The sequence below is a fragment of the Coregonus clupeaformis genome, chromosome 12 (genome assembly GCF_020615455.1).
Source record: "Coregonus clupeaformis isolate EN_2021a chromosome 12, ASM2061545v1, whole genome shotgun sequence".
NCBI classification, from domain to species: domain Eukaryota; kingdom Metazoa; phylum Chordata; class Actinopteri; order Salmoniformes; family Salmonidae; genus Coregonus; species Coregonus clupeaformis.
Window position 1 is genome coordinate 12259894 of NC_059203.1, and position 26150 is coordinate 12286043.

Below are 26150 nucleotides of genomic sequence, written 5' to 3' on the forward strand. Positions count from 1 at the left end.
CCTCCAAAAACAAGCGAAATGGCATTAAAATATTCATATTTTAATTAAGTGACTGTCAAGAGAACAAAATACTTTCCCTAAATGTCTGTGCATCATGAACTCATAATGCAAATTAATTATATTGACCCACTTATTTCACATGTATATACAAAAATGATAATACAATATCGCAAAGTGAGTCCACAGGATAAGCAAAACGCCATGGAAACATTTGGACAGCAAGACCTCAACCCAAACAAACTTTTTGATTTCAGACACCTGGTTTGATGAATATAGTATGAATGAGTATCATCGGTAAGTAAATTAACCATCAAATTCTTTCAGCCACCTCCAATCACCCAGAGCATTACTTAATAAGAGCAGATATCTGTTATTGCCTTCGTTTAAACTATTTTAAGGATTGAAAGTTGGTCCCCTTTTACAGAACATTTTTGTAAATGACAGTGGTTAGCCTACTGTTTGACAACTTTAGTGTTTGTTGTTTGGAAGAATACCTAATTTACTAACGCTACCAATAGAATGATGATACAAAGATAGCTTAAACATTTGCAATAAAATTACCTGAAATACATGTTTTGAGTTTGACACAACACACTTTCAGAACGTCCATTGATTAACAAACAACATATTTCACATTTAATTTGAGTTGTTAGGTGGAACATATTTCACAGTAAAATACTGCCACCTTCTGGAATTTTAAGAACCTAATCATTTTAACCCCATCAATAAAGTGCTATTATCCACTCTGTTCAAACAAATTTCCTGAAGAAACATTTGAGCTTCTCAGGCAATGATCATCACACAATTAAGTAAATCATCTCAATTCCCCTAGTGGCAGTGATGAAAGGAGGAAAATCTTGGATTCAAAGGAAGACGGGGAGCATGAAACCAAATAAAATACAATTTCATGTAGCCTATGGTAACAAACCTCCATGCATTCCCTGCACTTTTGAATGAGCTATGCTTTTTATCACTCCAACCTCAAGGCACATTTACCATATTTTTGTGATGCTTCTCCACAGATTGCTGTAATTACCCTGGTAGCACGGCACACACAAAGCATCTCTTCACCACCGAAAGGGACACATTGTCATGGTAACCATTGGGATGCTGTGTGTAAACAGCAGGGTACAGATGATAACCTGTCTATAAATGCACAGTAGAGTATCTCACCAGCATTGACAGTCAATCTGCAAAGAGTGCACACCTCTACCACTGACAACCGTTGTCTGTTGTGATACCATAACTATAATTTAGGCTGTGATCTGCAAGAACACAACATGGTGCCAAGTATGGCTGTATATTCAAAAAATAAAGACATTTAAACATTCTGGTGTTTCAAAGCAATGTTATACTCGGCTTTGACATCCTTGCTAAAATAACCCACTAAGTTTTCAAATCAACCCAAGTCCACTGATTACCTTAACGCCTCCTTGTACAATCAGCATGTCAATCATCATGAGGTGGTCAAATCAACCCCATTACAGCCAACTGGACCTCTCCAACTAGTACCTCAACCAGTTCAACCTTTCCCATGATCATACTTCAAAAGAGAGTGATAAGATTATGAAGGCGTCACTGGAACATGATCCAGGGTGGTGGTTTTGTGGCCTGGTGGCACCTCGTACTTGAAGACCACACTGAAGAGCTTGCCCCCCAGCCGGTCAGCCAGCCAGGAGTTCTTGATGACTGCCATCTTGAGGCTCTCGCAGCTCAACATGGCGTAGTAGTTGGTGTGGATGGCCCGGCCCATGCCTTCGATGATCACCAGGTCTGTGTGGCGCTCTCGCACAACCCCAGCCAACACCTTGTCCAGACGGCTGAGGTGGGGAGAGAAATTATCACACATCTACAGGATTTGCTTCAGGTTATATTTTTAAACATAGTTAAGAAAGGTAGGTTTCGTTGAAATAGAATTCATGCTTAGGAAATAAAACAGACCTTAAGTCTAAGCAAGGGGAGCTGGAGCCACTCTGGACTAGCGTCAGCCTGTCCTCCTTCACAGCAGACCTGCAAAACAAATGAAATGGACATTGACATGCTGGTATAGGAAAACAGAAATAAAAAAAACGATCATTACTATCCTATCTTTTACATCCATAATCCAGTCACAAATGCAGTGCCAAAAGACTGAAATACTCACTGTATGACTGAATCCATTGCAGCTATTCTTTCAGTCAATATCTGCAGCTCACTGTTTGTTACATCATTCAGAGCTGGGCTAGAGTTGCTGGCAAGGACAACCTGGAAAACAGCATAGCAGGGGGTCAAAGGAAGAAAAAAGGAAATCTTGCTGCGTTCATGTTGTTTTATTAAACCCTGTGTGTATTTGAAGGGGTGATGAAAGTGACAGCTTTTCAGATATGAGGGGATGGACGGTGTGGCTCCTTACCTCTGTTCCCCTGCAGAGAAGCTCTCTGACAAATGGGAACACTCCAAGTATGATGTCTATTCCACTATTATCTACGAAAAACAATGCACACTTATGAGGTGGGCCCTGCAAAAGAAAACCAGCAGGCATGGTATTCAATTACTGTTCCACAGCATCAAGTCATTTACATCTTTGGGCAAAATCCTAACTTGAGATCCAGGCACACAACTTCTGTGGATCTCAAGTTAGGATGTGGCCCATAAACCGAATGCAGCTAATATAAATCACATTGAAACACTACAACTTCAGGAAACAGTTTAATTCCTTACCTTCAGTCTCTCGAGCCATTGGTCATAGGCATCGACAAGCCACGGCCGCTCTATGGAGAAAAAGGGACTGTCATTATGTAGCCTGTATAGGTTGCAGCAGCAGAATAAAATGCAGGATCAATATAAACAAATGTTTTCCCAGTCAATAAGGGCATTCATACCTTCCAACTGCAGTTTTGCATGTTCAAACCCAAACTCCGGATCAGACTCCAGAACACTATTACAAGTGAAAATGTGAGCATGAGCGAGAGTCTTTGTTAATCTAAAATGCAATTTTTCTCAAGAATGAACAAATACACACACACATATATATGTATATACATATACATACATACAGTACCAGTCAAAAGTTTGGACACACCTTCTCATTCAAGGGTTTTTCTTTATCTTTACTATTTTCTACATTGTAGAATAATAGTGATGACATCAAAACTATGAAATACAGTGAGGGAAAAAAGTATTTGATCCCCTGCTGATTTTGTACGTTTGCCCAATGACAAAGAAATGATCAGTCTATCATTTTAATGGTAGGTTTATTTGAACAGTGAGAGACAAAATAACAACAAAAAATCCAGAAAAACGCATGTCAAAAATGTTAAATTGATTAGCATTTTAATTAGGGAAATAAGTATTTGACACCCTCTCAATCAGAAAGATTTCTGGCTCCCAGGTGTCTTTTATACAGGTAACGAGCTGAGATTAGGAACACACTCTTAAAGGGAGTGCTCCTAATCTCAGTTTGTTACCGGTATAAAAGACACCTGTCCACAGAAGCAATCAATCAGATTCCAAACTCTCCACCATGGCCAAGACCAAAGAGCTCTCCAAGGATGTCAGGGACAAGATTGTAGACCTACACAAGGCTGGAATGGGCTACAAGACCATCGCCAAGCAGCTTGGTGAGAAGGTGACAACAGTTGGTGCGATTATTCGCAAATGGAAGAAACACAAAATAACTGTCAATCTCCCTCGGCCTAGGGCTCCATGCAAGATCTCACCTCGTGGAGTTTTAATGATCATGAGAACGGTGAGGTATCAGCCCAGAACTACACGGGAGGATCTTGTCAAGGATCTCAAGGCAGCTGGGACCAGTCACCAAGAAAACAATTGGTAACACACTACGCCGTGAAGGACTGAACTCCTGCAGCGCCCGCAAGGTCCCCCTGCTCAAGAAAGCACATATACAGGCCCGTCTGAAGTTTGCCAATGAACATCTGAATGATTCAGAGGAGAACTGGGTGAAAGTGTTGTGGTCAGATGAGACCAAAATCGAGCTCTTTGGCATCAACTCAACTCGCCGTGTTTGGAGGAGGACTGCTGCCTATGACACCAAGAACACCATCCCCACCGTCAGACATGGGAGGTGGAAACATTATGCTTTGGGGGTGTTTTTCTGCTAAGGGGACAAGACAACTTCACCGCATCAAAGGGACGATGGACGGGGCCATATACCGTCAAATCTTGGGTGAGAACCTCCTTCCCTCAGCCAGGGCATTGAAAATGGGTCGTGGATGGGTATTCCAGCATGACAATGACCCAAAACACACGGCCAAGGCAACAAAGGAGTGGCTCAAGAAGAAGCACATTAAGGTCCTGGTGGCCTAGCCAGTGTCCAGACCTTAATCCCATAGAAAATCTGTGGAGGGAGCTGAAGGTTCGAGTTGCCAAACGTCAGCCCTTGAAACCTTAATGACTTGGAGAAGATCTGCAAAGAGGAGTGGGACAAAATCCCTTCTGAGATGTGTGCAAACCTGGTGGCCAACTACAAGAAACGTCTGACCTCTGTGATTGCCAAAAACGGGTTTTGCCACCAAGTACTAAGTCTTTTGCAAAGGGGTCAAATACTTATTTCCCTCATTAAAATGCAAATCAATGTATAAAATGTTTGACATGCGTTGTTCTGGATTTTTTGGTTGTTATTCTGTCTCTCACTGTTCAAATAAATCTAACATTAAATGTATAGACTGATCATGTCTTTGTCAGTGGGCAAACGTACAAAATCAGCAGGGGATCAAATACTTTTTTCCCCTCACTGTATGGAATCATGTAGTAAACAAAAAAAAGTGTTACACAAATCATAATATATTTTATATTTGAGATTCTTCAAATAGCCACCCTTTGCCTTGATGACAGCTTTGCACTCTTGGCATTCTAATCAACCAGGTTCACCTGGAATGCTTTTCCAACAGTCTTGAAGGAGTTCCCACATATGCTGAGCACTTGTTGGCTGCTTTTCCTTCACTCTGCGGTCCGACTCATCCCAAACCATCTCAATTGGGTTGAGTTCGGGGGATTGTGGAAGCCAGGTCATCTGATGCAGCACTCCATCACTCTCCTTCTTGGTAAAATAGCCCTTACACAGCCTGGAGGTGTGTCGGGTCATTGTCCTGTTGAAAAACAAATGATAGTCCCACTAAGCCCAAACCAGATGGGTTGGCGTATCGCTGCAGACCGCTATGGTACCCATTCTGGTTAAGTGTGCCTTGAATTCTAAATAAATCACAGTGTCACCAGCAAAGCACCCCCACACCATAACACCTCGTTCTCCATGCTTTACGGTGGGAACTACACATGCGGAGATCATCCGTTCACCCACACCAAGTCTAACAAAGACACAGCGGTTGGAACCAAAAATCTCCAATTTGGACTCCAGATCAAAGGACACATTTCCACCGGTCTAATATCCATTGCTCGTGTTTCTTGACCCAAGCAGGTCTCTTTCTTATTGGTGTCCTTTAGTAGTGGTTTCTTTGCAGCAATTCGACCATGAAGGCCTGATTCACACAGTCCCCTCTGAACAGTTGGTTGAGATGTGTCTGCATTTATTTGGGCTGCAATTTCTGAGGCTGGTAACTCTAATGAACTTATCCTCTGCAGCAGAGGTAACTCTGGGTCTTCCATTCCTGTGGCGGTCGGTCCTCATGAGAGCCAGTTTCAAAGCGCTTGATGATTTTGGCGACTGCACTTTAAGAAACGTTCAATGTTCTTGAAATGTTTCGTATTGACTGACCTTCATGTCTTAAATTAATGATGGACTGTCATTTCTCTTTGCTTATTTGAGCTGCTCTTACCATAATATGGACTTGGTCTTTTACCAAATAGGGCTATCTTCTGTATACCCCCCCTACCTTGTCACAACACAACTGATTGGCTCAAACGCATTAAGAAGGAAAGAAATTCAACAAATGCACTTTTAACAAGGCACACCTGTTAATTGAAATGCATTCCAGGTGACTACCTCATGAAGCTGCTTGAGAGAATGCTAAGAGTATGCAAAGCTGTCATCAAGGCAAAGGGTGGCTATTTGAAGAATCTCAAATAGAAAATATATTTAGATTTGTTTTAACACTTTTTTGGTTACTACATGATTCCATATGTGTTATTTCATAGTTTTGAGGTCTTCACTATTATTATACAATGTAAACAATATTACAAATAAAAGAAAAACCCTTGAATAAGTAGGTGTTCTAAAACTTTTGACCGGTAGTGTGTGCCCCCCCCCCCCGCTGTTTTCAGGTCTCTCCAGAGATGTTCGATCGGGTTGAAGTCCGGGCTCTGGCTGGACGACTCTAGGACATACAGAGACTTGTCCCGAAGCCACTCCTGCGTTGTCTTGGCTGTGTGCTTAGGGTCGTTGTCCTGTTGGAAGGTGAACCTTCGCCCCAGTCTGAGGTCCTGAGCGCTCTGGAGCAGGTTGTCATCAAGGATCTCTGTACTTTGCTCTGTTCATCTTTCCCTCGATCCTGACTAGTCTTCCCAGTCCCTGCCGCTGAAAAATATCCACACAACATGCTGCCACCACCATGCTTCACCGTAGGGATGGTGCCAGGTTTCCTCCAGACGTGACACTTGGCATTCAGGCCAAAGAGTTCAATCTTGGTTTCATCAGACCAGAGAATCTTATTTCTCATGGTCTGAGAGTCCTTTAGGTGCCTTTTGGCAAACTCCAACTGGGCTGTCATGTGCCTTTTACTGAGGAGTGGCTTCTGTCTGGCCACTATACCATAAAGGCCTGATTGGTTGAGTGCTGCAGAGATGGTTGTCCTTCTGGAAGGTTCTCTCATCTCCACAGAAGAACTCTGGAGCTCTGTCAGAGTGACCATCGGGTTCTTGGTCACCTCCCTGAACAAGGCCCTTCTCCCCCAGCTCTAGGAAGAGTCTTGGTTTTAAACTTCCTCCATTTCAGAATGATGGAGGCCACTGTGTTCTTGGGGACCTTCAATGCTGCAGACATTTTTTGGTACCCTTCCCCAGATCTGTGCCGACACAATCCTGTCTCGGAGCTCTACAGACAACTGCTTCTACCTCATGGCTTGGTTTTTGCTCTGACATGCACTATAACCTGTGGGACCTTATATAACCAGGTGTGTGCCTTTCCAAATGATGTCCAATCAATTGAATATTTTTTATAAAAGTTTTATTTATTTAACCTTTATTTAACTAGGCAAGTCAGTTAAGAACAAATTCTTATTTACAATGAAGGCCTACCAAAAGGCCTCCTGCAGGGACGGGGGCTGGGATTTAAAATAAAAATATAGTCCTGTGTAGCTCAGTTGGTAGAGCATGGCGTTTGCAACGCCAGGGTTGTGGGTTCGTTTCCCACGGGGGACCAGTATGAAAAATAAAATGTATGCACTCACTAACTGTAAGTCGCTCTGGATAAGAGCGTCTGCTAAATGACAAAAAAATAAAAATAAAAAAAAAATTCACCACAAGAGAGTCAATACTACATAAACAGAGACTTAAGACAACACAGCATGGTAGCAACACAACATGACAACATGGTAGCAACACAAAACATGGTACAAACATTATTGGGCACAGACAACAGCAAAGGCAAGAAATAGAGACAACAATAAATCACGCGAAGCAGCCACAACTGTCAGTAAGAGTGTCCATGATTGAGTCTTTGATTGAAGAGACGGAGATAAAACTGTCCAGTTTGAGTGTTGTTTGCAGCTCGTTCCAGTAGCTAGCTACAGCGAACTGGAAAGAGGAGCGACCCAGGGATGCGTGTGCTTTGAGGACCTTTAACAGAATGTGACTGGCAGAACGGGTGTTGTATGTGGAGGATGAGGGCTGCAGTAGGTATCTCAGATAGGGGGGAGTGAGGCCTAATAGAGTTTTATAAGTAAGCATCAACCAGTGGGTCTTGCGACGAGTATACAGAGAATACCAGTTTACAGAGGAGTATAGAGTGCAGTGATGTGTCCTATAAGGAGCATTGGTGGCAATTCTGATGGCCGACTGGTAAAGAACATCTAGCCGCTCAAGAGCACCCTTAGCTGCCGATCTACAAATTAGATCTCTGTAATCTAGCATGGGTAGGATGGTCATCTGAATCAGGGTTAGTTTGGCAGCTGGGGTGAAAGAGGAGCGATTACGATAGAGGAAACCAAGTCTAGATTTAACCTTAGCCTGCAGCTTTGATATGTGCTGAGAGAAGGACAGTGTACCATCTAGCCATACTCCCAAGTATTTGTATGAGGTGACAACCTCAAGCTCTAAACCATCAGAGGTAGTAATTACACCGGTGGGGAGAGGGGCATTCTTCTTACCAAACCACATTACCTTTGTTTTGGAGGTTCTGAACAAGGTTAAGGGCAGAGAAAGCTTGTTGGACACTAAGAAAGCTTTGTTGTAGAGTGTTTAACACAAAATCCGGGGAGGGGCCAGCTGAGTATAAGACTGCATATAAATGGATGGGAGAGCTTCCTACTGCCTGAGCTATGTTGTTGATGTAAATTGAGAAGAGCGTGGGGCCTAGGATGGAGCATTGGGGTACTCCCTTGGTGACAGGCAGTGGCTGAGACAGCAGATGTTCTGACTTTATACACTGCACTCTTTGAGAGAGGTAGTTAGCAAACCAGGCCAAAGACACCTCAGAGACACCAATACTCCTTAGCCGGCCCACAAGAATGGAATGGTTTACCGTATCAAAAGCTTTGGCCAAGTCAATAAAAATGGCAGCACAACATTGCTTAGAATCAAGGGCAATGGTGACATCATTTAGGACCTTTAAGGTTGCAGTGACACATCCATAACCTGAACGGAAACCAGATTGCATACCAGAGAGAATACTACAGACATCAAGAAAGCCAGTCAGTTAATTACTGACAAGTTTTTCCAACACTTTTGATAAACAAGGCAAAATAGAAATTGGCCTATAACAGCTAGGATCAGCTTGATCTCCCCTTTAAATAAAGGACGCACCGTGGCTGCCTTCCAAGCAATGGGAACCTCCCCAGAGAGGAGAGACAGGTAAAAAAGTTCAGAGATAGGCTTGGCAACGATAGGGGCTGCAATCTTAAGGAAGAAAGGATCTAAACCATCTGACCCAGATGTTTTTTTGGGGTCAAGTTTAAGGAGCTCCTTTAGCACCTCAGACTCAGTGACTGCCTGCAGGGAGTGACTGCCTGCAGGGAGAAACTTTGTAGCGGGGCAGGGGAAAAAGAGGGAGAAGCGTCGGGGCTAGTCGCATTAGAAGGGGTGGGAGATGAGGAAATGTTGTACGGGCAATGATGCATGGCTGAGTCAAATAGGAATCCTGACTTAATGAAGGTGATTAAAGAGCTCAGCCATGTGCTCCCTGTCAGTAACAACTACATCATCAACATTAAGGGACATGGGCAGCTGTGAGGAGGAGGGTTTATTCTCCAGGTCTTTAACTGTTTCCAGAACTTCTTGGGGTTAGACCCACAGAGAGAGAACTGCTCCTTAAAGTAACTAACCTTTGACCTTCCGGATAGCCCGAGTGCTCTTATTTCTCATTTGCCTGAACATTTTACATTTTAGTCATTTAGCAGACCCTCTTATCCAGAGCGACTTACAGAAGCAATTAGGGTTAAGTGCCTTGCTCAAGGGCACATCGACAGATTTTTCACCTAGTCGGCTCAGGGATTAGAACCAGCGACCTTTCGGTTACTGGCACAACGCTCTTACCCACTAAGCTACCTGCCGCCCCAGAACGAGAGCCAGTCAGCCTGAGTATGCGTGTGCCGAGCCTTTCGCCAAATGGAATTCTTGAGGTGGAGTAACTCTGCCAGATCACGGTCGAACCAGGGGCTAAACCTGTTTTTAATTCTAATTTTCTTTATGGGGGCGTGTTTGTTAACAATACCACTGAAAATATCGAAAAAGAAGGTACGTCGAAGTGTTTGACAGAGGGGATCAAGCTGATTCTATACCAATTTACAGAGGCCAGGTCATGAAGGAAGGCTTGCTCATTAAAGTTTTTTAGCAAGCGTCTATGACAAATCAGGACAGGTCGTTTCCCTGAGCAGCCATTATGAATACAGTCTGTAAAACAGTGATCACTAAGGTCATTACAGAACACACCAGACTGATACCTATCAGGATTATTTGTGAGCATAACATCAAGGAGAGTAGCCTTTTCTGGGTGTTTGGAGTCATACCTTGTGGGATTGGTAATAACCTGAGAAAGATTTAGGGAGTCCCATTGCTTTAGGACTTGGTCAGGTGGTTTAAACATGTCCCAGTTTAGGTCACCTAGCAGGACAAATTCAGACTTAGTGTAAGGGGCCAGGAGATAGCCTAGGTAGGGTACAGACCGGTGCTGAAGGTGGATGATAACACCCAGCAACAGAGCTACTTGAAAGTTTAATGCTTAAAACCAGCAAATCAAATTGTTTGGGGACAGACTTGGTGGAGACAACAGAGCACTGAAGGTGTTCCTTGGTAAAGATTTCCACCTTTGGAAGATCTGTCTTGCCATAAAAAAAATTATAACCAGGAAGGTTAAAATCGGTGTTCAAAACACTCTCTTAACCAGGTCTCAGTAATGACCAACATATCTGGATTGGAGGTGTGAACCCACACTTTCAATTGATCAATTTGAGGTAATAAGCTTCTAGTGTTAACGTACAGAAAACCCAGGCTTTTACGAGAGCAGAAATCAGTGAAACAGATATCAGAGCACAAGTCAGAATTGGGGCTAGCAACAGTAGATGGCTCGGGTGTACATGCACATTTCCAGATATCATTAGCAGTAATACAATCAGGGCACGGCAGAGGACAGGGAGAGCTCTGCGGTGTTGATTTTCTATGTCATTTGAATGTGCATCAGATGGCAAAAAGATCATTTGTACAGCAATTTCATCAGTTAACATGAATACAAAGCCGGCGAGAGGTGGTTAGAACAGGATGGGAGGCCAAGAGTCCATGTAACCAATAGAGAGTCAGAGTCCCGAGTGTGGGAACAAACAGTCTGTCCCACGGTTGGGTAAACAAGCAAGTTAATACTCAACAAAGCACGCAGGAGTCATGAGGCAAATAGCATAAAGCACAAGAAAAAATATATAACGACTTGGGGCTAACCATTGTAAGTTCAAAGAGTCACTCGCCCAAACAAGATAACTTGAGAGAGCAGCTCTCGAGGAGTCCAGTAGGCTATAAAAGTATGAGATAAAATAAATAACGAGTAGGCCTATACTAGTTAATTAAAGCGTTTGAGTAATTTCACAAGTTAATTAGCCTACCTAAAATTCCAATCAGTCCAAAGACTGCGGTGTGTGTAAGTGTGTGCTGGAGGCGAGCGAAAGCTCGGGAGAGAGGGGGGAGTGTGGCGGGGGTACCTGTACCAGACAGGGGGAGACAGGCCAGGGCAGACTGGGAACAGATTGCCAGGTGGAATCCAAGCAGCAGTGCAGCAGGCAACGGGAGTAGGTGTCACACCCGGTTGCAAGAAGCTTTTTTCGGGAGGCAGAATCCTTGTGGAAAATCCCAGCTAGCTAGCTAGCTAACGTAGCTAGCAAGTCTCTGTCCACCGTTTTTTTTCCCACGTGCAAGAGGAGGTCATTAGCAAGCTATATCTCTTCAGTTTCGGCAAATGGTCCTTTACGACGTCCAAACAAAGTTTTCCTGTGGCCACAGGTGGACTGCAATCAATTAGAGAGCTCCGAGACAGGATTGTGTCGAGGCACAGATCTGGGGAATGGTACCAACAAATGTCTGCAGCATTGAAGGTCAAAGGTTCACCTTCCAACAGGACAACGACCCTAAGCACACAGCAAAGACAACGCAGGAGTGGCTTCGGGACAAGTCTCTAAATGTTCTTGAGTGGCCCAGCCAGAGCCCAGACTTGAACCCGATCGGATTTCTCTGGAGAGACCTGAAAAAAAGCTGTGCAGCGACGCTCCCCATCCAACTTGACAGAGCTTGAGAGGATCAGCAGAAATGAATGGAAGAAACTCCCCAAATACAGTTGTGCCAAGCTTGTAGCGTCATACCCAAGAAGACTCGAGGCTGTAATCGCTGCCAAAGGTGCTTCAACAAAGTACTGAGTAAAGGGTCTGAATACTTATGTAAATGTAATTTCAGTTTTTTTTTTTTACTACATTTGCTAAAATGTCTAAAAACCTGTTTTTGCTTTGTCATTATGGGGTATTGTGTGTAGATTGGTGAGAAAAAAAATAACAATTTAATCCATTTTAGAATAAGGCTGTAACGTAACAAAATGTGGAAAAAGTCAAGGGGTCTGAATACTTTCCAAATGCACTGTCTATGACCAGAATTTTTGTCCTAATAATATCCTTCAAAGTCCCAAGTTTAGGAGTGCACAGAGTGCAGCCTCATTAAGACTCACTCCGAAACAGCCTTGGCTCCCCAGTCGAAAACGTTCCCAGCCAGGAGGCCCCTGACCAGGGCAAACTGCCTCTGCTCCCAGCTCAGTTCCTCCAGGGACTTGACTGCCTTCTGGAAGTACTTGAGGGCCATGTCGTTCTCCCCCTGCTTGATCTGTGGGAGGGATGGAGACACAGCACTGAGACAGCAGCTTCCTCCCACTTCTCACTGATGACCTACCACATTAGCAAATCACGCTAAACAAGGCAAGTGGGCATGAAATTACATTAAAAGACACACAAGACCACACTTGTAAGCTTCATCGGATAACTACTTAAGCAAGTCCAGAAAAAGAGTAGCACTAGAACATTTACTGGAACCGTGAACAACGAGAGAGAAAAAAAGAGAGTTATAGGAAAGAGCTATAGAATCTACTCAAACCTTAGAGTAGGGGTCAGGGAAGTTGAACTCGTTTAAACAGTGTTCTCTTGTGTCTAACAGACTTCTGACAGTGAGGGATCCATAAGCACTAGAGGTGAGAAGAGAAGTACTCTACATTAGCAGATAAACGCATACAGATTGCAGAGGGAACAGTGAGACTCTTCATCTATAAGAGTCAATCTCATCCACTACTAGGATGCCTTTGGAGATATGCATCTATGAATAATCAAGAAACAGTGTTATGCTCTAGTTGGTCTAACAGCCTTTGAAAGCAATCTGCAGCAGTGGCATTTAGATCCTGGGGCTCCCCTTACAAAGGCTGGTGACGGAGGGTCTGAAGCTTGTGCTGGTACTTGTGACGGAACTTCTCTGCTCGTTCTATGGCCTCTGGAAGATCAGGCTGGCTGGCAACAGCTCTCTTCACCACCTATCCAAAGCACATCACCCAGATCAGCCGTTTCAAAAGTGACCAGGACAAGGACTCCCTGTCAATGCATCATGCAATGTGTGCATATTGATGAATAGACCAATGGCAGGTGCTCTGCCTCTTACCCCATCCAGGGCCTCCTCGAAGCAGTAGAGCCAGTACTCCCGTGCGAGGGCGTCCTCTGAGAGGTCCACTGTGTCTGGGATGTAGGAGGACGGGTCCTGCAGCAGGGGCAGGTTCACCAGCTGCCTCTCCAGACGGTCCATCTCCAACATGTCAAACTGGAGCCGGAGAGGAGACACACTGAGCACTGTACATACTGCTAGGCTAATGCACTCATGCACACTTAGATGGGTTGCCTGACAACGTCACAAAAATGATGTGCGCGCATCGCAGGGGTAAAAGGCTGTGTGTTGTTATGATTCTGAACGGTCAGATAGCTAGCAACAATGACAAGAAGCTGCTTTGTGGGGAATCGTAGGTGGCTCGTTTCAGCCAGTTGTATCTTGTTCTTGATACCATGTCTTGTTTTGAGGTGTTTTGACTAATGTCACGTCTATGCTAATATGGCTAAAATCCTTTAGTTAGCTAACCAACAACTGTAACGATGTATTTGAGAGACAAGTGCTTATTGTGCACATATATGTTTTCAATAAATATTTGGAGCCTAAATATAGTTTACATGTTGTCAATAATCCTTTGAATGTAAGCCAACCCAGTCTGTTTTGCCCCAAAGTTGTGCACGCATCGGTGTTGTCGCTAAACAACCCCTCCAAAGTGAAACCAAAGCAACACGACTCCTTCAAACATAGATATTTCCCTAAATCTGTTTTCAGTATGCCCCCTAGTGTTCAGTGAGCTGAGCTGACAATAGCAGTCGACACACGCATCAAAGTTCAGAAATATAGTATACCAACTCCTCACACCAGTCACATCCGTGCAGTGAGTATGATTTCATGTACAATTTCTAAGGTGAACAGACCTTACTATTCTCCACAGTGTCACACAGGTTGGTTGACTATAAGGTTGGTTTTAACATGTTAGAACACAATTCAAAACATGACTACATAAAGCAACACTTCAAAGGCTGTTAAGCAATAAATATGTGAAAGGAAAAGGCTGGCATATAGCAGTTACAATGCCACAGCTGTCTCTCTGAAACTTTATTTAACCCAATGTGAATGTGAATGCTTGGGCAGGTGTGTAGCTACAAAGCCAGAAGCATGAGGAAACATATAGCCCTAATCAAACCACTACACACAGAGCATGGGAAAGTACTTACGGAAAACTGAAGGTAAGGGTTACAGTAGGTAAACAGAGGTAAGAGATTGTTGATATGAAGAGAAGAGATTAAAACAATAAAATGTTAGATTGAAAAGATCAACGAAGGATGTTGTCATACCAGGCTTGTGGATTTTAAAAGGACAGCATTGGTGACATTTCCACAGAAAATATCAAATCCACAATCATCTCAGAAAGAGGGTGGGGGGAATTGCTAAAATGGTCAATGAAATGACACCAAAATTAAATAACACGTGGGTTATGAGTGCACCTTGGTGGTCACAAACTGACCTTACAGTATTATAATATTTTCTTTTCCAATGGACTTACTGTTCCACTGCGTGCACGTTGCATTGGGTTCAGGTCAGGAGAAGTACTCATCAGGCCAGAGCTCCCAGCATAGTTCTCCCCCCAACTGTACTGGTTAGGATCTAGATAATGTGAAAAAATAATAACAGTGAATTAGACTCAAAAGAACTTCCCATCAACAGGAAAATCCTTACAAAACCTAGGGTGTGATAAGGTATGGATTCCTGTGCCACATTATGTCATGAAGAAACCCCATAGAGGAAAGCATATTGACCTACTGTCTTCCTCTGCTCCCTTAAGGAAGGCTCCAATAGTCCCCAGATAGCCTTCATGCCTCAGGAAGAGTGCCTGGACTGCACCCTGCAAAAGCACAATATACATATCCACTCCAATGGAACCATTTCTAACTCTAATTACACTCACAGATTGTATCATTTAAAAGTAGCCTATGGACACAATAAAATCAAACCTGTCATATCAATGTTTATGTATTATCTTTTAACTGCCCACTAGGGTTGGGCACGGTTAATCGAATATCTGGATATCCGAACGGACGTTACTATTCGAAACCTTGAGTATTCATTTTTTTGGATATTTTGTTGTGTGCCTATTTTAACAATGAAAAAGCTCTCTCTAAATTAAATTGTCCATGTTACATTGTTACACACAAGGACATGACATTTGAAATGCTTAATTTAATTAAACAAACTTTTTTAAATGTAGTGTTTATGTACAGCTACTGCTGCTTCAGATGTCACGTGGCTTTGACAGAACATTGTTTACAGTGGCGCACTGTAATTGTAGCCTCCAGTTCTGAGGACACACATTGGCTGCGATTACACAGGCAGCCCAATTCTTATCTTTTTTTTCACTGATTGGTATTTTGACCAATCAGATCAGCTTGGAAAAAGAGCTGATGTGAAAAGATCTGTCATTGGAAAAAAATATCAGAATTGGGCTGCCTGTGTGACAGTTTTATTTTCAATTTTCTCATTCTATAGGTTGCGTTTTACATGAAAAGGCATTTTACCATCATAGCCCTCCAGTCAGCCCTGACAAGGGTATGCCATTTCCCCCACTTCAAATAGCGACTAGCCTACAGATGAACACCAACAGAGGGTCCACAAGACCTGACACAGATCAATGCAAAACACTCACCAGAAAACTTTTTTAAATGCAGAATTTATATGGATGGCTAAAATCAGACTTCTCTTCCACTGTTGCCGTTAGCCTAGGCTACCGTGAAAACAAGTGTGCAGTCTGCTGTTGTAGCATTTTGAGTCATTCTGATTGGTCAAGAAAGTAGAGCAATTTATATCACAGGAAAAAGGGTATATTTGCATAGTACTGTGTAAATACTGCAGTTCAGATTTGATTGCTGCTTTCAAGCTCTGAACTAGGCACAAGGGACATATCCCTGAATTTAGTCAGTTGCCATCAGATTCAGCTCTGTCAGTGCTAAATCTAGAGCTCAATCAAATGTACCTGGATTGAGAAAGACATGCTTGTTAAGAAGGTACATGGGGGGGGCTTGCCTTAGTGAAGAAGTTGATGCTGTAAGTGATGGTGTGCATAGTGACAGGGTGTCCTCGGATGAAGAAGCCCCCGAAGTATACCCTGGTCAGGTTGTGGAGCCGGGCATAGAGGCAGGCCAGCTGCCCAATGTCATTGCTGATCATATGGAGCAGACTCTTAGCCATGTCTTCTTTAGAGAACTCTGATTCAGGAGGAGACAAAAGTAAAGGTATGTTAACATACAGCCAAGTGAAGCACCAGAAACATAACTAGTCAACAAGCCCAGGTCCCATTGAAGTACGTACAGTGTTGGTTTACGTATTGGCAGTTTGTGACAGGTATTATTGGCACTACATGATAAACATGAACGATCTAATAGAGTGAGTGAATTAGTGGCTTTCTTTGCCATGGCTGGCTGACTCGTCTACATTTCTCAATTGTAACAACAACCAACCAGCCTATAAGGGACAAGGTCTCAGCAACTGGGTAAGAGGTCATCAATCAGTTAGTGCTCAAGAGGAATGTAGCCTACATTACAGTAGATAGCATGCCAGGGAGTCTGCTCCTGAAGACGGTGCCATGAAAAACATGTTATGGGGCAAAGAGTAAAAGTACTGCAAGTGCTCTGCTCTCTCTTTACCTTTGTCAGGAGTAGCAGATTTTCCGAAGCTGCTTGCAATAAGGTCCCCAGTCAAGCCCAAGGACCCATAAGATCCCCCGTAGATGTCTTTGACAAGCATGTCAACATTTGTGTGCTGCCCCTTCGAGGCCAACTGAAGTAGTTCATCAAACCTCTGTAGGAGGGGCGAGCAGGTCATGGGAGTACAGTAATTTTAAAAAGAGCCCTTTCACCCAGATAGCCTAACTATTTTGTAACCACCCTATTCAGAACAAGAGTTAAGTACAGAGGCCAGTCTTCCAGATAATAAAAAGTTGCAGTATGGTCAACTGGCAAGATAATAGGCAAGAACAAACAGAAAATAAAAATGTTAATTCATTTGAGTAGCCTGACCATTTAAAAAGCCTATTGGGCTTGAAGTCTCAGCATGGGGGTGAGGAGGGGTTTTACCTTTGTTTTGGTGAGCAGAGCTCCAAGGCCCCAGAATGTCCCCCCACCTATGGAGCTTCCTCCAACACGCTCAAATGTATCCTCTGATTCAACCTTTGGAGAGAAAGATTGTTTGTTGAAGTAATGGGTACGTCTACATAGGGCACATGTCACACCAGATCTGGAGTTGTGTCAGACATTGGTACCTTGAAAATGGACACCCCTGAGCCAATGTTGATGAGCAGGTAAGGGAAGATGTCAGGATGAGTGTTCTGGAAGCGGAACTCAGAGTCTGCATGCTTGGCATAGACAAAGGCCTCGTGGGTGATGTTCCTCAGCACAAAGTTGCAGCCCTTGATCAGGCATGTCATTTCATCCTCCTTGTCCACCCTAGTCAAAACATAAAGAGTAGCTACATTATAATAAGCAAAACCTGTTTGTTTTAGGTTAACAATATTCAATTTCTCACCTGAGTTTCAGTTTCTTCTCTATGAGATCTTTAAACTTGTGAGCCCCTCCACCGGTGGCTTTGATGACTTTGGTGTCAGTGTTGACCAGGTGGTCTTTGATAAAGTCCAGGCAGGTTTCGATGTAGGCATTTTCAAACTTGATGAAGTGAAGGCGAGCCGAGACCTCCTCCTGCATAGAGATCTCATAGAGGGGGTCACCCTCAGTCTCCTGGTAGAGGGAGACACAGTTAAGGGACCAGGTCAGCACTGCAGAACTGAGACCACCAGGGCAACCTGAGTGGGCTCAGTAAGACCTTTAAGTCAACACCTTCACTGTCCCAAGGTACAAACCTTTTTGATGGCCTAGATCATGAATCAGTAGCCTATATGTCTAACACAAAACCCACACTGAAGCAATCCCCTATTGGCTACTCTCCAACTAACACAAGCTTGATTAGTTTACTTTTCTGTAGCTACATTCACACATTTTTATCAGGTAGACCCATTGGAGACCTCTGACAAGAAACACAGTTCAATCTGCTGCGATATATAGGCCCAACTCTTCTGGCAGGAGTCCTCCAGGCCTAAACACTGTAATAACACTTCATAGCAGAGCACTTTGGCAGCAAATCCCTTTAGCACCTCAATTGAGCACTGACATTTGATGTCATTGTTGCTGAGTAAATGGCTTAAATGGCACACAACACATTAGGCAAAAGTCTGTCCTTCGTCCTCTCTCCTCCGCCCTCAGTGACCGGGAAACCGATGGTCGAAGTGGTCGAGTGATGTGTCAATTCGTTAGTAGCAAACGTAAGATGGTCCTCCCCTCCTCGATAGCCTCCTTTTGGCGAGGAAGCGCAAGAGTATCTAGCTCTAGAAAACTATGCGGCATTCTGCCTTCTCCCTAAAGTTTTGACTCGTGATCAACAATCCCGACACTGTGTTTTAACGTTTAGAAATGTCAATAATCATCGCTTGCGATATGGCTTTCAAAACATATGGCCCTTATCTTTTATCAGCGAGAAAAAAAACATCTCAAATATAAAATATTTTGATTTGTTTAACACTTTGATTACTACACGATTCCATATGTGTTATTTCATAGTTTTGATGTCTTCACTATTATTCTACAATGTAGAAAATAGTATAAATAAAGAAAAACACTGGAATGAGTAGGTGTGTCCAAACTTTTAACTGGTACTGTAGCTCAGCTGGTAGAGCACGGCGCTTGTAACGCCAAGGTAGTGGGTTCGATCCCCGGGACCACCCATACACAAAAATGTATGCACGCATGACTGTAAGTCGCTTTGGATAAAAGCGTCTGCTAAATGGCATATTATTATTATTATTATAAACGTATAATTCATACAAGCGCATTTTCACTAACTTTCCCTCTCTTCGATTACCTTTGACCTTTTTCAAAAGGAAAACAGGATGGAGGAGAGAGGATGCAGGAGTTGAGCAAATCCAAAAGGGAAAAGGCCACCCTCTTATGTACTGCATGTCCTCTGCTTAATTGGGCCTCAGCGCTGCAACCTGGTCTCAGAGCATTTAGTATTATTCTGTACAGTTGCTTGCGAAAGTATTCACCCCCCCTGGCATTTTTCCTATTTTGTTGCCTTACAACCAATAATTAAAATTGATTTTGGGGGGGGTTCTTCAAGGCAAAACTGCTCCAGCTCCTTCAAGTTGGATGGGTTCCGCTGGTGTACAGCAATCTTTAAGTCATACCACAGATTCTTAATTGGATTGAGGTCTAGGCTTTGACTAGGCCATTCCAAGATATTTAAATGTTTCCCAATAAACCACTCAAGTGTTGCTTTAACAGTATGCTTAGGGTCATTGTCCTGCTGGATGGTGAACCTTTGTCACAGTCTCAAATCTCTGGAAGACTGAAACAGGTTTCCCTCAAGAATTTCCCTGTATTTAGTGCCATCCATCATTCATTCAATTCTGACCAGTTTCCCACTCCCTGCCAATGAAAAACATCCCCACAGCATGATGCTGCCACCACCATGCTTCACTGTGGGGATGGTGTTCTCGGGGTGATGAGAGGTGTTGGGTTTGCGCCAGACATAGCGTTTTCCTTGATGGCCAGAGTAGCTTCTTCCATATGTTTGAGGAGTCTCCCACATGGCTTTTGGTGAACACCAAACGTGTTTGCTTATTTTTTTCTTTAAGCAATGGCTTTTTTCTGGCCACTCTTCCATAAAGCCCAGCTCTGTGGAGTGTACAGCTGAAAGTGGTCCTATGGACAGATACTCCAATCTCCGCTGTGGAGCTTTGCAGCTCCTTCAGGTTTATCTTTGGTTTCTTTGTTGTCTCTCTGATTAATGCCCTCCTTGCCTGGTCCGTGAGTTTTGGTGGGCGGCCCTCTCTTGGCAGGTTTGTTGTGGTGCCATATGCTCAGTGTTTTTATTGCTGGGGGACATTGGTCACGTCTCAGGGGAACAGGTGGAGGGGTGGTGGGTGATGGAGAGTGACTCACAGAGCGCCGTGTGAATCTGGGAAAGTGGTGACCCCCAGATCTGCTGCTTAATGTTGGGATCAAAAGACACAGACATTGATCCCATAACTTACATATGTGTGAGAAGACACATATCTTTAAAGTACTGGTAGGCTACTCATAATGTTGTAACTTTTACTGAAAGCTGTTTGAGACAGTGACATAGTACTGATCTGATTGGAGTCCTTTCAGACTTGTCCGTCTGTAGTAGATGACCTTCCAGGTAATGTGACTCCATCAGAGTGCAGCAGTTCTGAGGTGATGACCTACCTACCCACCTACCTGCCTGCCTGCCTGCCTGCCTGCCTGCCTGCCTGCCTGCCTCTCTCTCTCTCTCTCTATCTATCTATCTATCTATCAGTGGTGAATGTGACGAAAGTTCCAATAACTCATGTGACAACATTTACCTCTAGTGAACATGTTTGTGTTTGTCTATTTCTTCATTGAGAAATATTGTACTCATGAGCTTTATTCCAAAGGGCTTGTTGGGAACTGCTTGTGTAGAGATGAATTAGCATTTAACAAGGCACACTTCAATTGTTAATTTGAAGCTATCGCAATGGGCAGAGTGTGGGAAAGCTCTGGAGAGCAGAGACAGTTCATTGTCATTAGCATCATCAGTCCCACCAGCACCTGTGAGTCTTAGTGGGGGAATAGGCACACTTCAGGAAGGGAATGAAGCAACAATTTACAAGCCTGAAAACTGAGGTTGTTTTGGACTTAATAGTATTACATTATATATAAAGCAGTACATTTATTGAAAAATAAAATGTATATTCTCTGATAATATACTCTCTGATAATATATTCTCTGATAACTCATAATGTTGTAACTTTTACTGAAAGCTGTTTGAGACAGTGACATAGTACTGATCTGATTGGAGTCCTTTCAGACTTGTCCGTCTGTAGTAGACGACCTTCCAGGTAATGTGACTCCATCAGAGTGCAGCAGTTCTGAGGTGATGATGACCTCCTGTCTGTCTGTCTATAGGCTCAGGTTTCCCAAAAGTCCCAGGCAGCACACTTCCCTCCTCTGAGCTCCACAGCACAGCTTGCTCCCTGCACAAAGCTGAGTGTGCCCCAGTCACAAGCCCTCCTCTCTGGAGCTTGGAGCCACAGAGACACACGGCTTCCCACACTACTGCATGTAGTCTGCTGAGCCCTGACACACAATAGAAGTGTGTCTGCTATCACAACGACCCACTGCATGGCAGGAGGGGTTTGAATGGACGTTGTTGGGGTTCCCAACACATTCCAAATGCATTCCTCATGCTCTTTCAGCCATCGATTAATATCCTCAATAGTTTCTTTATATTTACAATTCTGAGATGGCTCTCTTAATTTCTCCTTTAAAAGCGAACATGTGAAGCGCTTTATTTTAAAAAGCACTTTCATCAGTGATTTGTAAACATTTCTTGTGACTGTTTCATAGTTACATTCCAAATTCTATGATGAAAATTAGCTGGCTGGCTAAAACGGGCACTTTTACAGTAATGTTGATTAATGTCCAATGTCCCTGTAAAACTCAAATGTAATTAAGTAAAGTAAACCTTTCCACTGTACACTGTCTTCCATTGTTTCTTATTAGTCGTAAATGAGATTGCCACCACTGTTTTGATGCAGTGGTGAATGTGACGAATGTTCCAACAACTCATGTGACAACATTTACCTCTAGTGAACATGTTTTTGTTTGTCTATTTCTTCATTGAGAAATATTGTACTCGTGCGCTTTATTCCCAAGGGCGTTGGGAACTGCTTGTGTAGAGATGAATTAGCATTTAACAAGGCACACTTCTATTGTTTATTTGAAGCTATCGCAATGGGCAGTGTGGGAAAGCTCTGTGGGTCAAGCAGAGATTGAATTTATACTAAACTCAGCAAAAAAAGAAATATCCCTTTTTCAGGACCCTGTCTTTCAAAGATAATTTTAAAAATCCAAATAACTTCACAGATCTTCATTGTAAAGCGTTTAAACACTGTTTCCCATGCTTGTTCAATGAACCATAAACAATTAATGAACATGCACCTGTGGAACGGTCGTTAAGACACTAACAGCTTACAGAAACACCAAAAGAAAGATGCCCAGGGTCCCTGCTCACCTGCGTGAACGTGCCTTAGGCATGCTGCAAGGAGGCATGAGGACTGCAGATGTGGCCAGGGCAATAAATTGCAGTACTGTGAGACGCCTAAGACAGCGCTACAGGGAGACAGGACGGACAGCTGATTGTCCTCGCAGTAGCAGACCATGTGTAACAACACCTGCACAGGATCGGTACATCCGAACATCACACCTGCGGGACAGGTACAGGATGGCAACAACAACAGCCCGAGTTACACCAGGAACGCACAATCCCTCCATCAGTGCTCAGACTGTCCGCAATAGGCTGAGAGAGGCTGGATTGAGGGCCTGTTGGCCTGTTGTAAGGCAGGTCCTCACCAGACATCACTGCAACAATATCGCCTAACGGCACAATCCCACCGTCGCTGGACCAGACAGGACTGGCAAAAAGTGCTCTTCACTGACAAGTCACGTTTTTGTCTCACCCGGGGTGATGGTTGGATTCGTGTTTATCGTCGAAGGAATGAGCGTTACACCGAGGCTTGTCCTCTGGAGCGGGATCGATTTGGAGGTGGAGGGTCCGTCATGGTCTGGGGCAGTGTGTCACAGCATCATCGGACTGAGCTTGTTGTCATTGCAGGCAATCTCAACGATGTGCGTTTCAGGGAAGACATCCTCCTCCCTCATGTGGTACCCTTCCTGCAGTCTCATCCTGACATGACCCTCCAGCATGACAATGCCACCAGCCATGCTGCTCGTTCTGTGCGTGATTTCCTGCAAGACAGGAATGTCAGTGTTCTGCCATGGCCAGCGAAGAGCCCGGATCACAATCCCATTGAGCACGTCTGGGACCTGTTGGATCGGAGGGTGAGGGCTAGGGCCATTCCCCCCCAGAAATGTCTGGGAACTTGCAGGTGCCTTGGTGGAAGAGTGGGGTAACATCTCACAGCAAGAACTGGCAAATCTGGTGCAATCCATGAGGAGGAGATGCACTGCAGTACTTAATGCAGCTGGTGGCCACACCAGATACTGACTGTTACTTTTGATTTTGACCCCCCCCCTTTGTTCAGGGACACATTATTCAATTTCTGTTAGTCACATGTCTGTGGAACTTGTTCAGTTTATGTCTCAGTTGTTGAATCTTGTTATGTTCATACAAATATTTACACAGTTTGCTGAAAATAAACACAAAGTGAATGGCACAGATCCTACTGCAGCTCTGATTGGTTATGGTGCACCGGTCTGTGCAGAGTACGGGCCTGAGTCTTGCCTGCCAATGCAATAGAATGCAATGTAATAGAATCCTACTCTGATGTGTTCTGCCTACAACAAAATCTCTTGCATACTAAGTCTTGCATAGTTTGTTTTGTTTCGGTATGTTGCATTTAAAGTGGCTAACATTGCGTTGATTCGATCACAATTCCCACAGTAAAGGGAAACGTTGATAGTGTTAACTAATGGGGAAAACTCTAGAAAGTTGAGTGAAGTTCAATCTCGTTCTTCTCTACGTGGCTGATGTTTCTTCTGCGCGGTAGTCCCGGGGGAGATGCATACACATGTGCAGCTTAGAGGGAACATTGGTTGCTAGACGTTCACGTTATACACCCACCCATCCACCCCACTTTCGCTTAAGTAACCATCTGTCTTATGTAACCATACCGAACGTAACAATTTCTGTGTTGCAGATTTACATTTACTATGTTACGTCTAGTCTATGAGACCAGGCTGAGTGTACTGACAGCATTCCAAAGTTTATTTACGCCACCTACCTTTGCAGTATGGTCGAATGACCGTACTTTCGCTACTTTGTGTTGAACAGTGGAGTAATAGGCGAGTTTCGTCAGAGATCCACCTGTGGGGGAAAAAAATACTTTGTTCTCACGTGAGATAATTGATGGTAGTAGCTACCTAGCATGGAGTAACGCTAATGTCAGTCACTCAGTGTTGACAGCTCAGCCACTTTGACCCAGCGGTCAAATTAGCTAACTTAGCTAGCTAGCCAGTTGAGAAAACTGCAGCTATCTAAGTTGACCCATAAACAAAAGTTAATTACCACTAGCTAACATGTATGTCTGTGGCAGGCCAGTGGCACTAAGGTAACTTCGCAGCTACCGGTACTTCATCTAAACACTGCAGCGCTAGCTAGCCAGACAGAAAGACAACACGTCGTTGCTTGCTAGCCTCTAGTGAATGCCTGGCTGTGTATTTGTCAAAGTAAGTGAATATACTCAAGTACCGATAGAAAGATGCAACTTAGTGTGTAACATTACCTATGTCTATTGCGAACCTCTTTGCATTTTCCAAATTCCTGAAGATCTCGTCGGGTGGAAGAGTTATGCTTTTATCCATGCTGTGTCTACTCCTGTCCACTTGCTCACACCCCGCCGCCATCTTGGAAGTAAATATTGGGAGGATTCGATTATACTGAGCCGCGGGGCACTGACTATTGCTCGTGACGTGAACGGGCAAAAGTGGTGAGGGAGGAGCGCCTATATCAATCGAATACTAATCTGCGCCGCTAGTAGCCTGGCTGACCCACTTGACTACCGCTCATGTTGTCAACAAGGCAGCATGGTGCATCGTCCACTAGGGGGCAAAAGGTTGCTTAGACCCCTCAGTTGAAACATGTGCTCCCTCAGTTTTAGTTTTATGTCCCTATATAAAAATAGCAAAAAAGTTCAAATGATTGAGTGACAGGTTGGCGCAAAATCCGAATATCCGCTGTACTGCATCAGCACAATGGAGAGTGTGCAGCGGTGTGATTCGTCCAGAAACATACATATTTTCTATAAAATATATGTTTGATTTTTCAAACTAGTTTTCATTGGGAAGGCAGATAAAGCGTTTAAAAAAAAATAAAAAATCACTTTAGCTTGTGAAAAAAATTGAATCCTACTCATTACTCCCCGGGACCACCCATACACAAAAATGTATGCACGCATGACTGTAAGTCGCTTTGGATAAAAGCGTCTGCTAAATGGCATATTATTATTTATTATTACTCCACTGGGGCCCGGGAGCCCGCTTCCAAAACGAATGCAATCAACTTTCACCTGGTGCAATACAGTCCCTATCCTGGCGCCTGGGCCAGATTAATCAAATCCCCTCATTGGTCGTGTTCCTCTGCTCAGACGTTGCATGCATCAACCGTTTGGCATGTTCCGCTGCCCAGGCGTTGCTGACGCATGCCTGATCTTACAACGCCTGGATAGGTATTTTACGTATCAGCTAACCACATCATATGTTATAGCAATGTGGTGCCCGACCGTTGGTTGACGCATGCAACGTCTGAGCAAGGGCACAATACCTATGGTTGCGTGCCACATCATCATCGACTGTGTAATCATGTCTATAACATATGATGTGGTTAGCTGATACTTAAAAAACCTATCTAGGTGTTGTAAGATCTGGTAGGCGTAGCAACGCCTGAGCAGAGGAGCACGCCCATTGTAACAGACGTGTTGCGGAATGGTGTTCAGGTAGCTACGAAAAATAGAAAATCCCTCAATGGAAAAGGCCGCGTCCAGAGCTTAGACGTTGCTGATGCCTGATTGATCATACAACGCCTCAATAGGTATTTTAAGTATCAACTAACCACATAATATGTTATAGCAATTTGTCAGTCGATGACACAGTCACCTCGCCTTAGATGTGGAACGCGTCCACTATCTATAGGGCACGTTCAGCAGGACGCAATGTTTTGAAACATTCAGATGCCTCTCTGACACGTAGAATAAGGAATCACATTGGCTCTATCCATGGCATTTCTATCTGCAACGTTCAAAAACGTTTGGCAACTGAACATAGCCCTGAACTTCTGTGATATTTGATGTA

The 26150-nt window shown here is 43.8% G+C and overlaps 1 protein-coding gene across 2 annotated transcripts; it reads right to left on the bottom strand.

Annotated features, from left to right (window-relative positions):
* Nucleotides 1-19: 19 nt before the first annotated feature.
* LOC121577715 (4'-phosphopantetheine phosphatase) lies at nt 20-24748 on the bottom strand. 2 transcript variants are annotated; one of them, XM_041891531.2, is made up of 20 exons: nt 24587-24748; nt 24086-24168; nt 17773-17981; nt 17510-17693; nt 17325-17417; nt 16896-17049; nt 16276-16457; nt 15019-15100; nt 14762-14862; nt 14433-14438; nt 13276-13431; nt 13038-13150; nt 12724-12811; nt 12305-12456; nt 2862-2917; nt 2701-2750; nt 2393-2497; nt 2144-2244; nt 1942-2010; nt 20-1820 (listed from the first exon to the last, which is right to left on the bottom strand). In XM_041891531.2, exons 1-20 carry the CDS (start codon nt 24705-24707, stop codon nt 1565-1567), a joined length of 2361 nt encoding a protein of 786 aa, XP_041747465.2. In that variant the 5' UTR covers nt 24708-24748; the 3' UTR covers nt 20-1564. The 2 variants fall into 2 exon arrangements, with proteins under 2 accessions (XP_041747465.2, XP_041747466.2); XM_041891532.2 differs by lacking the exon at nt 14433-14438 and having other exon boundaries at nt 24587-24747.
* Nucleotides 24749-26150: the final 1402 nt, after the last annotated feature.

Bases quoted from the DNA above. Each gene is read 5' to 3' on its own strand.
- LOC121577715 (XM_041891531.2), bottom strand. From the start codon at position 24,707: ATGGCGGCGGGGTGTGAGCAAGTGGACAGGAGTAGACACAGCATGGAT. The intron at 24,169-24,586 runs GTAATGTTACAC...TTTCCCCCACAG, and splicing joins GAGGTTCGCAATAGACATAG to GTGGATCTCTGACGAAACTC. The intron at 2,245-2,392 runs GTAAGGAGCCAC...GCTGTTTTCCAG, and splicing joins TTCTCTGCAGGGGAACAGAG to GTTGTCCTTGCCAGCAACTC.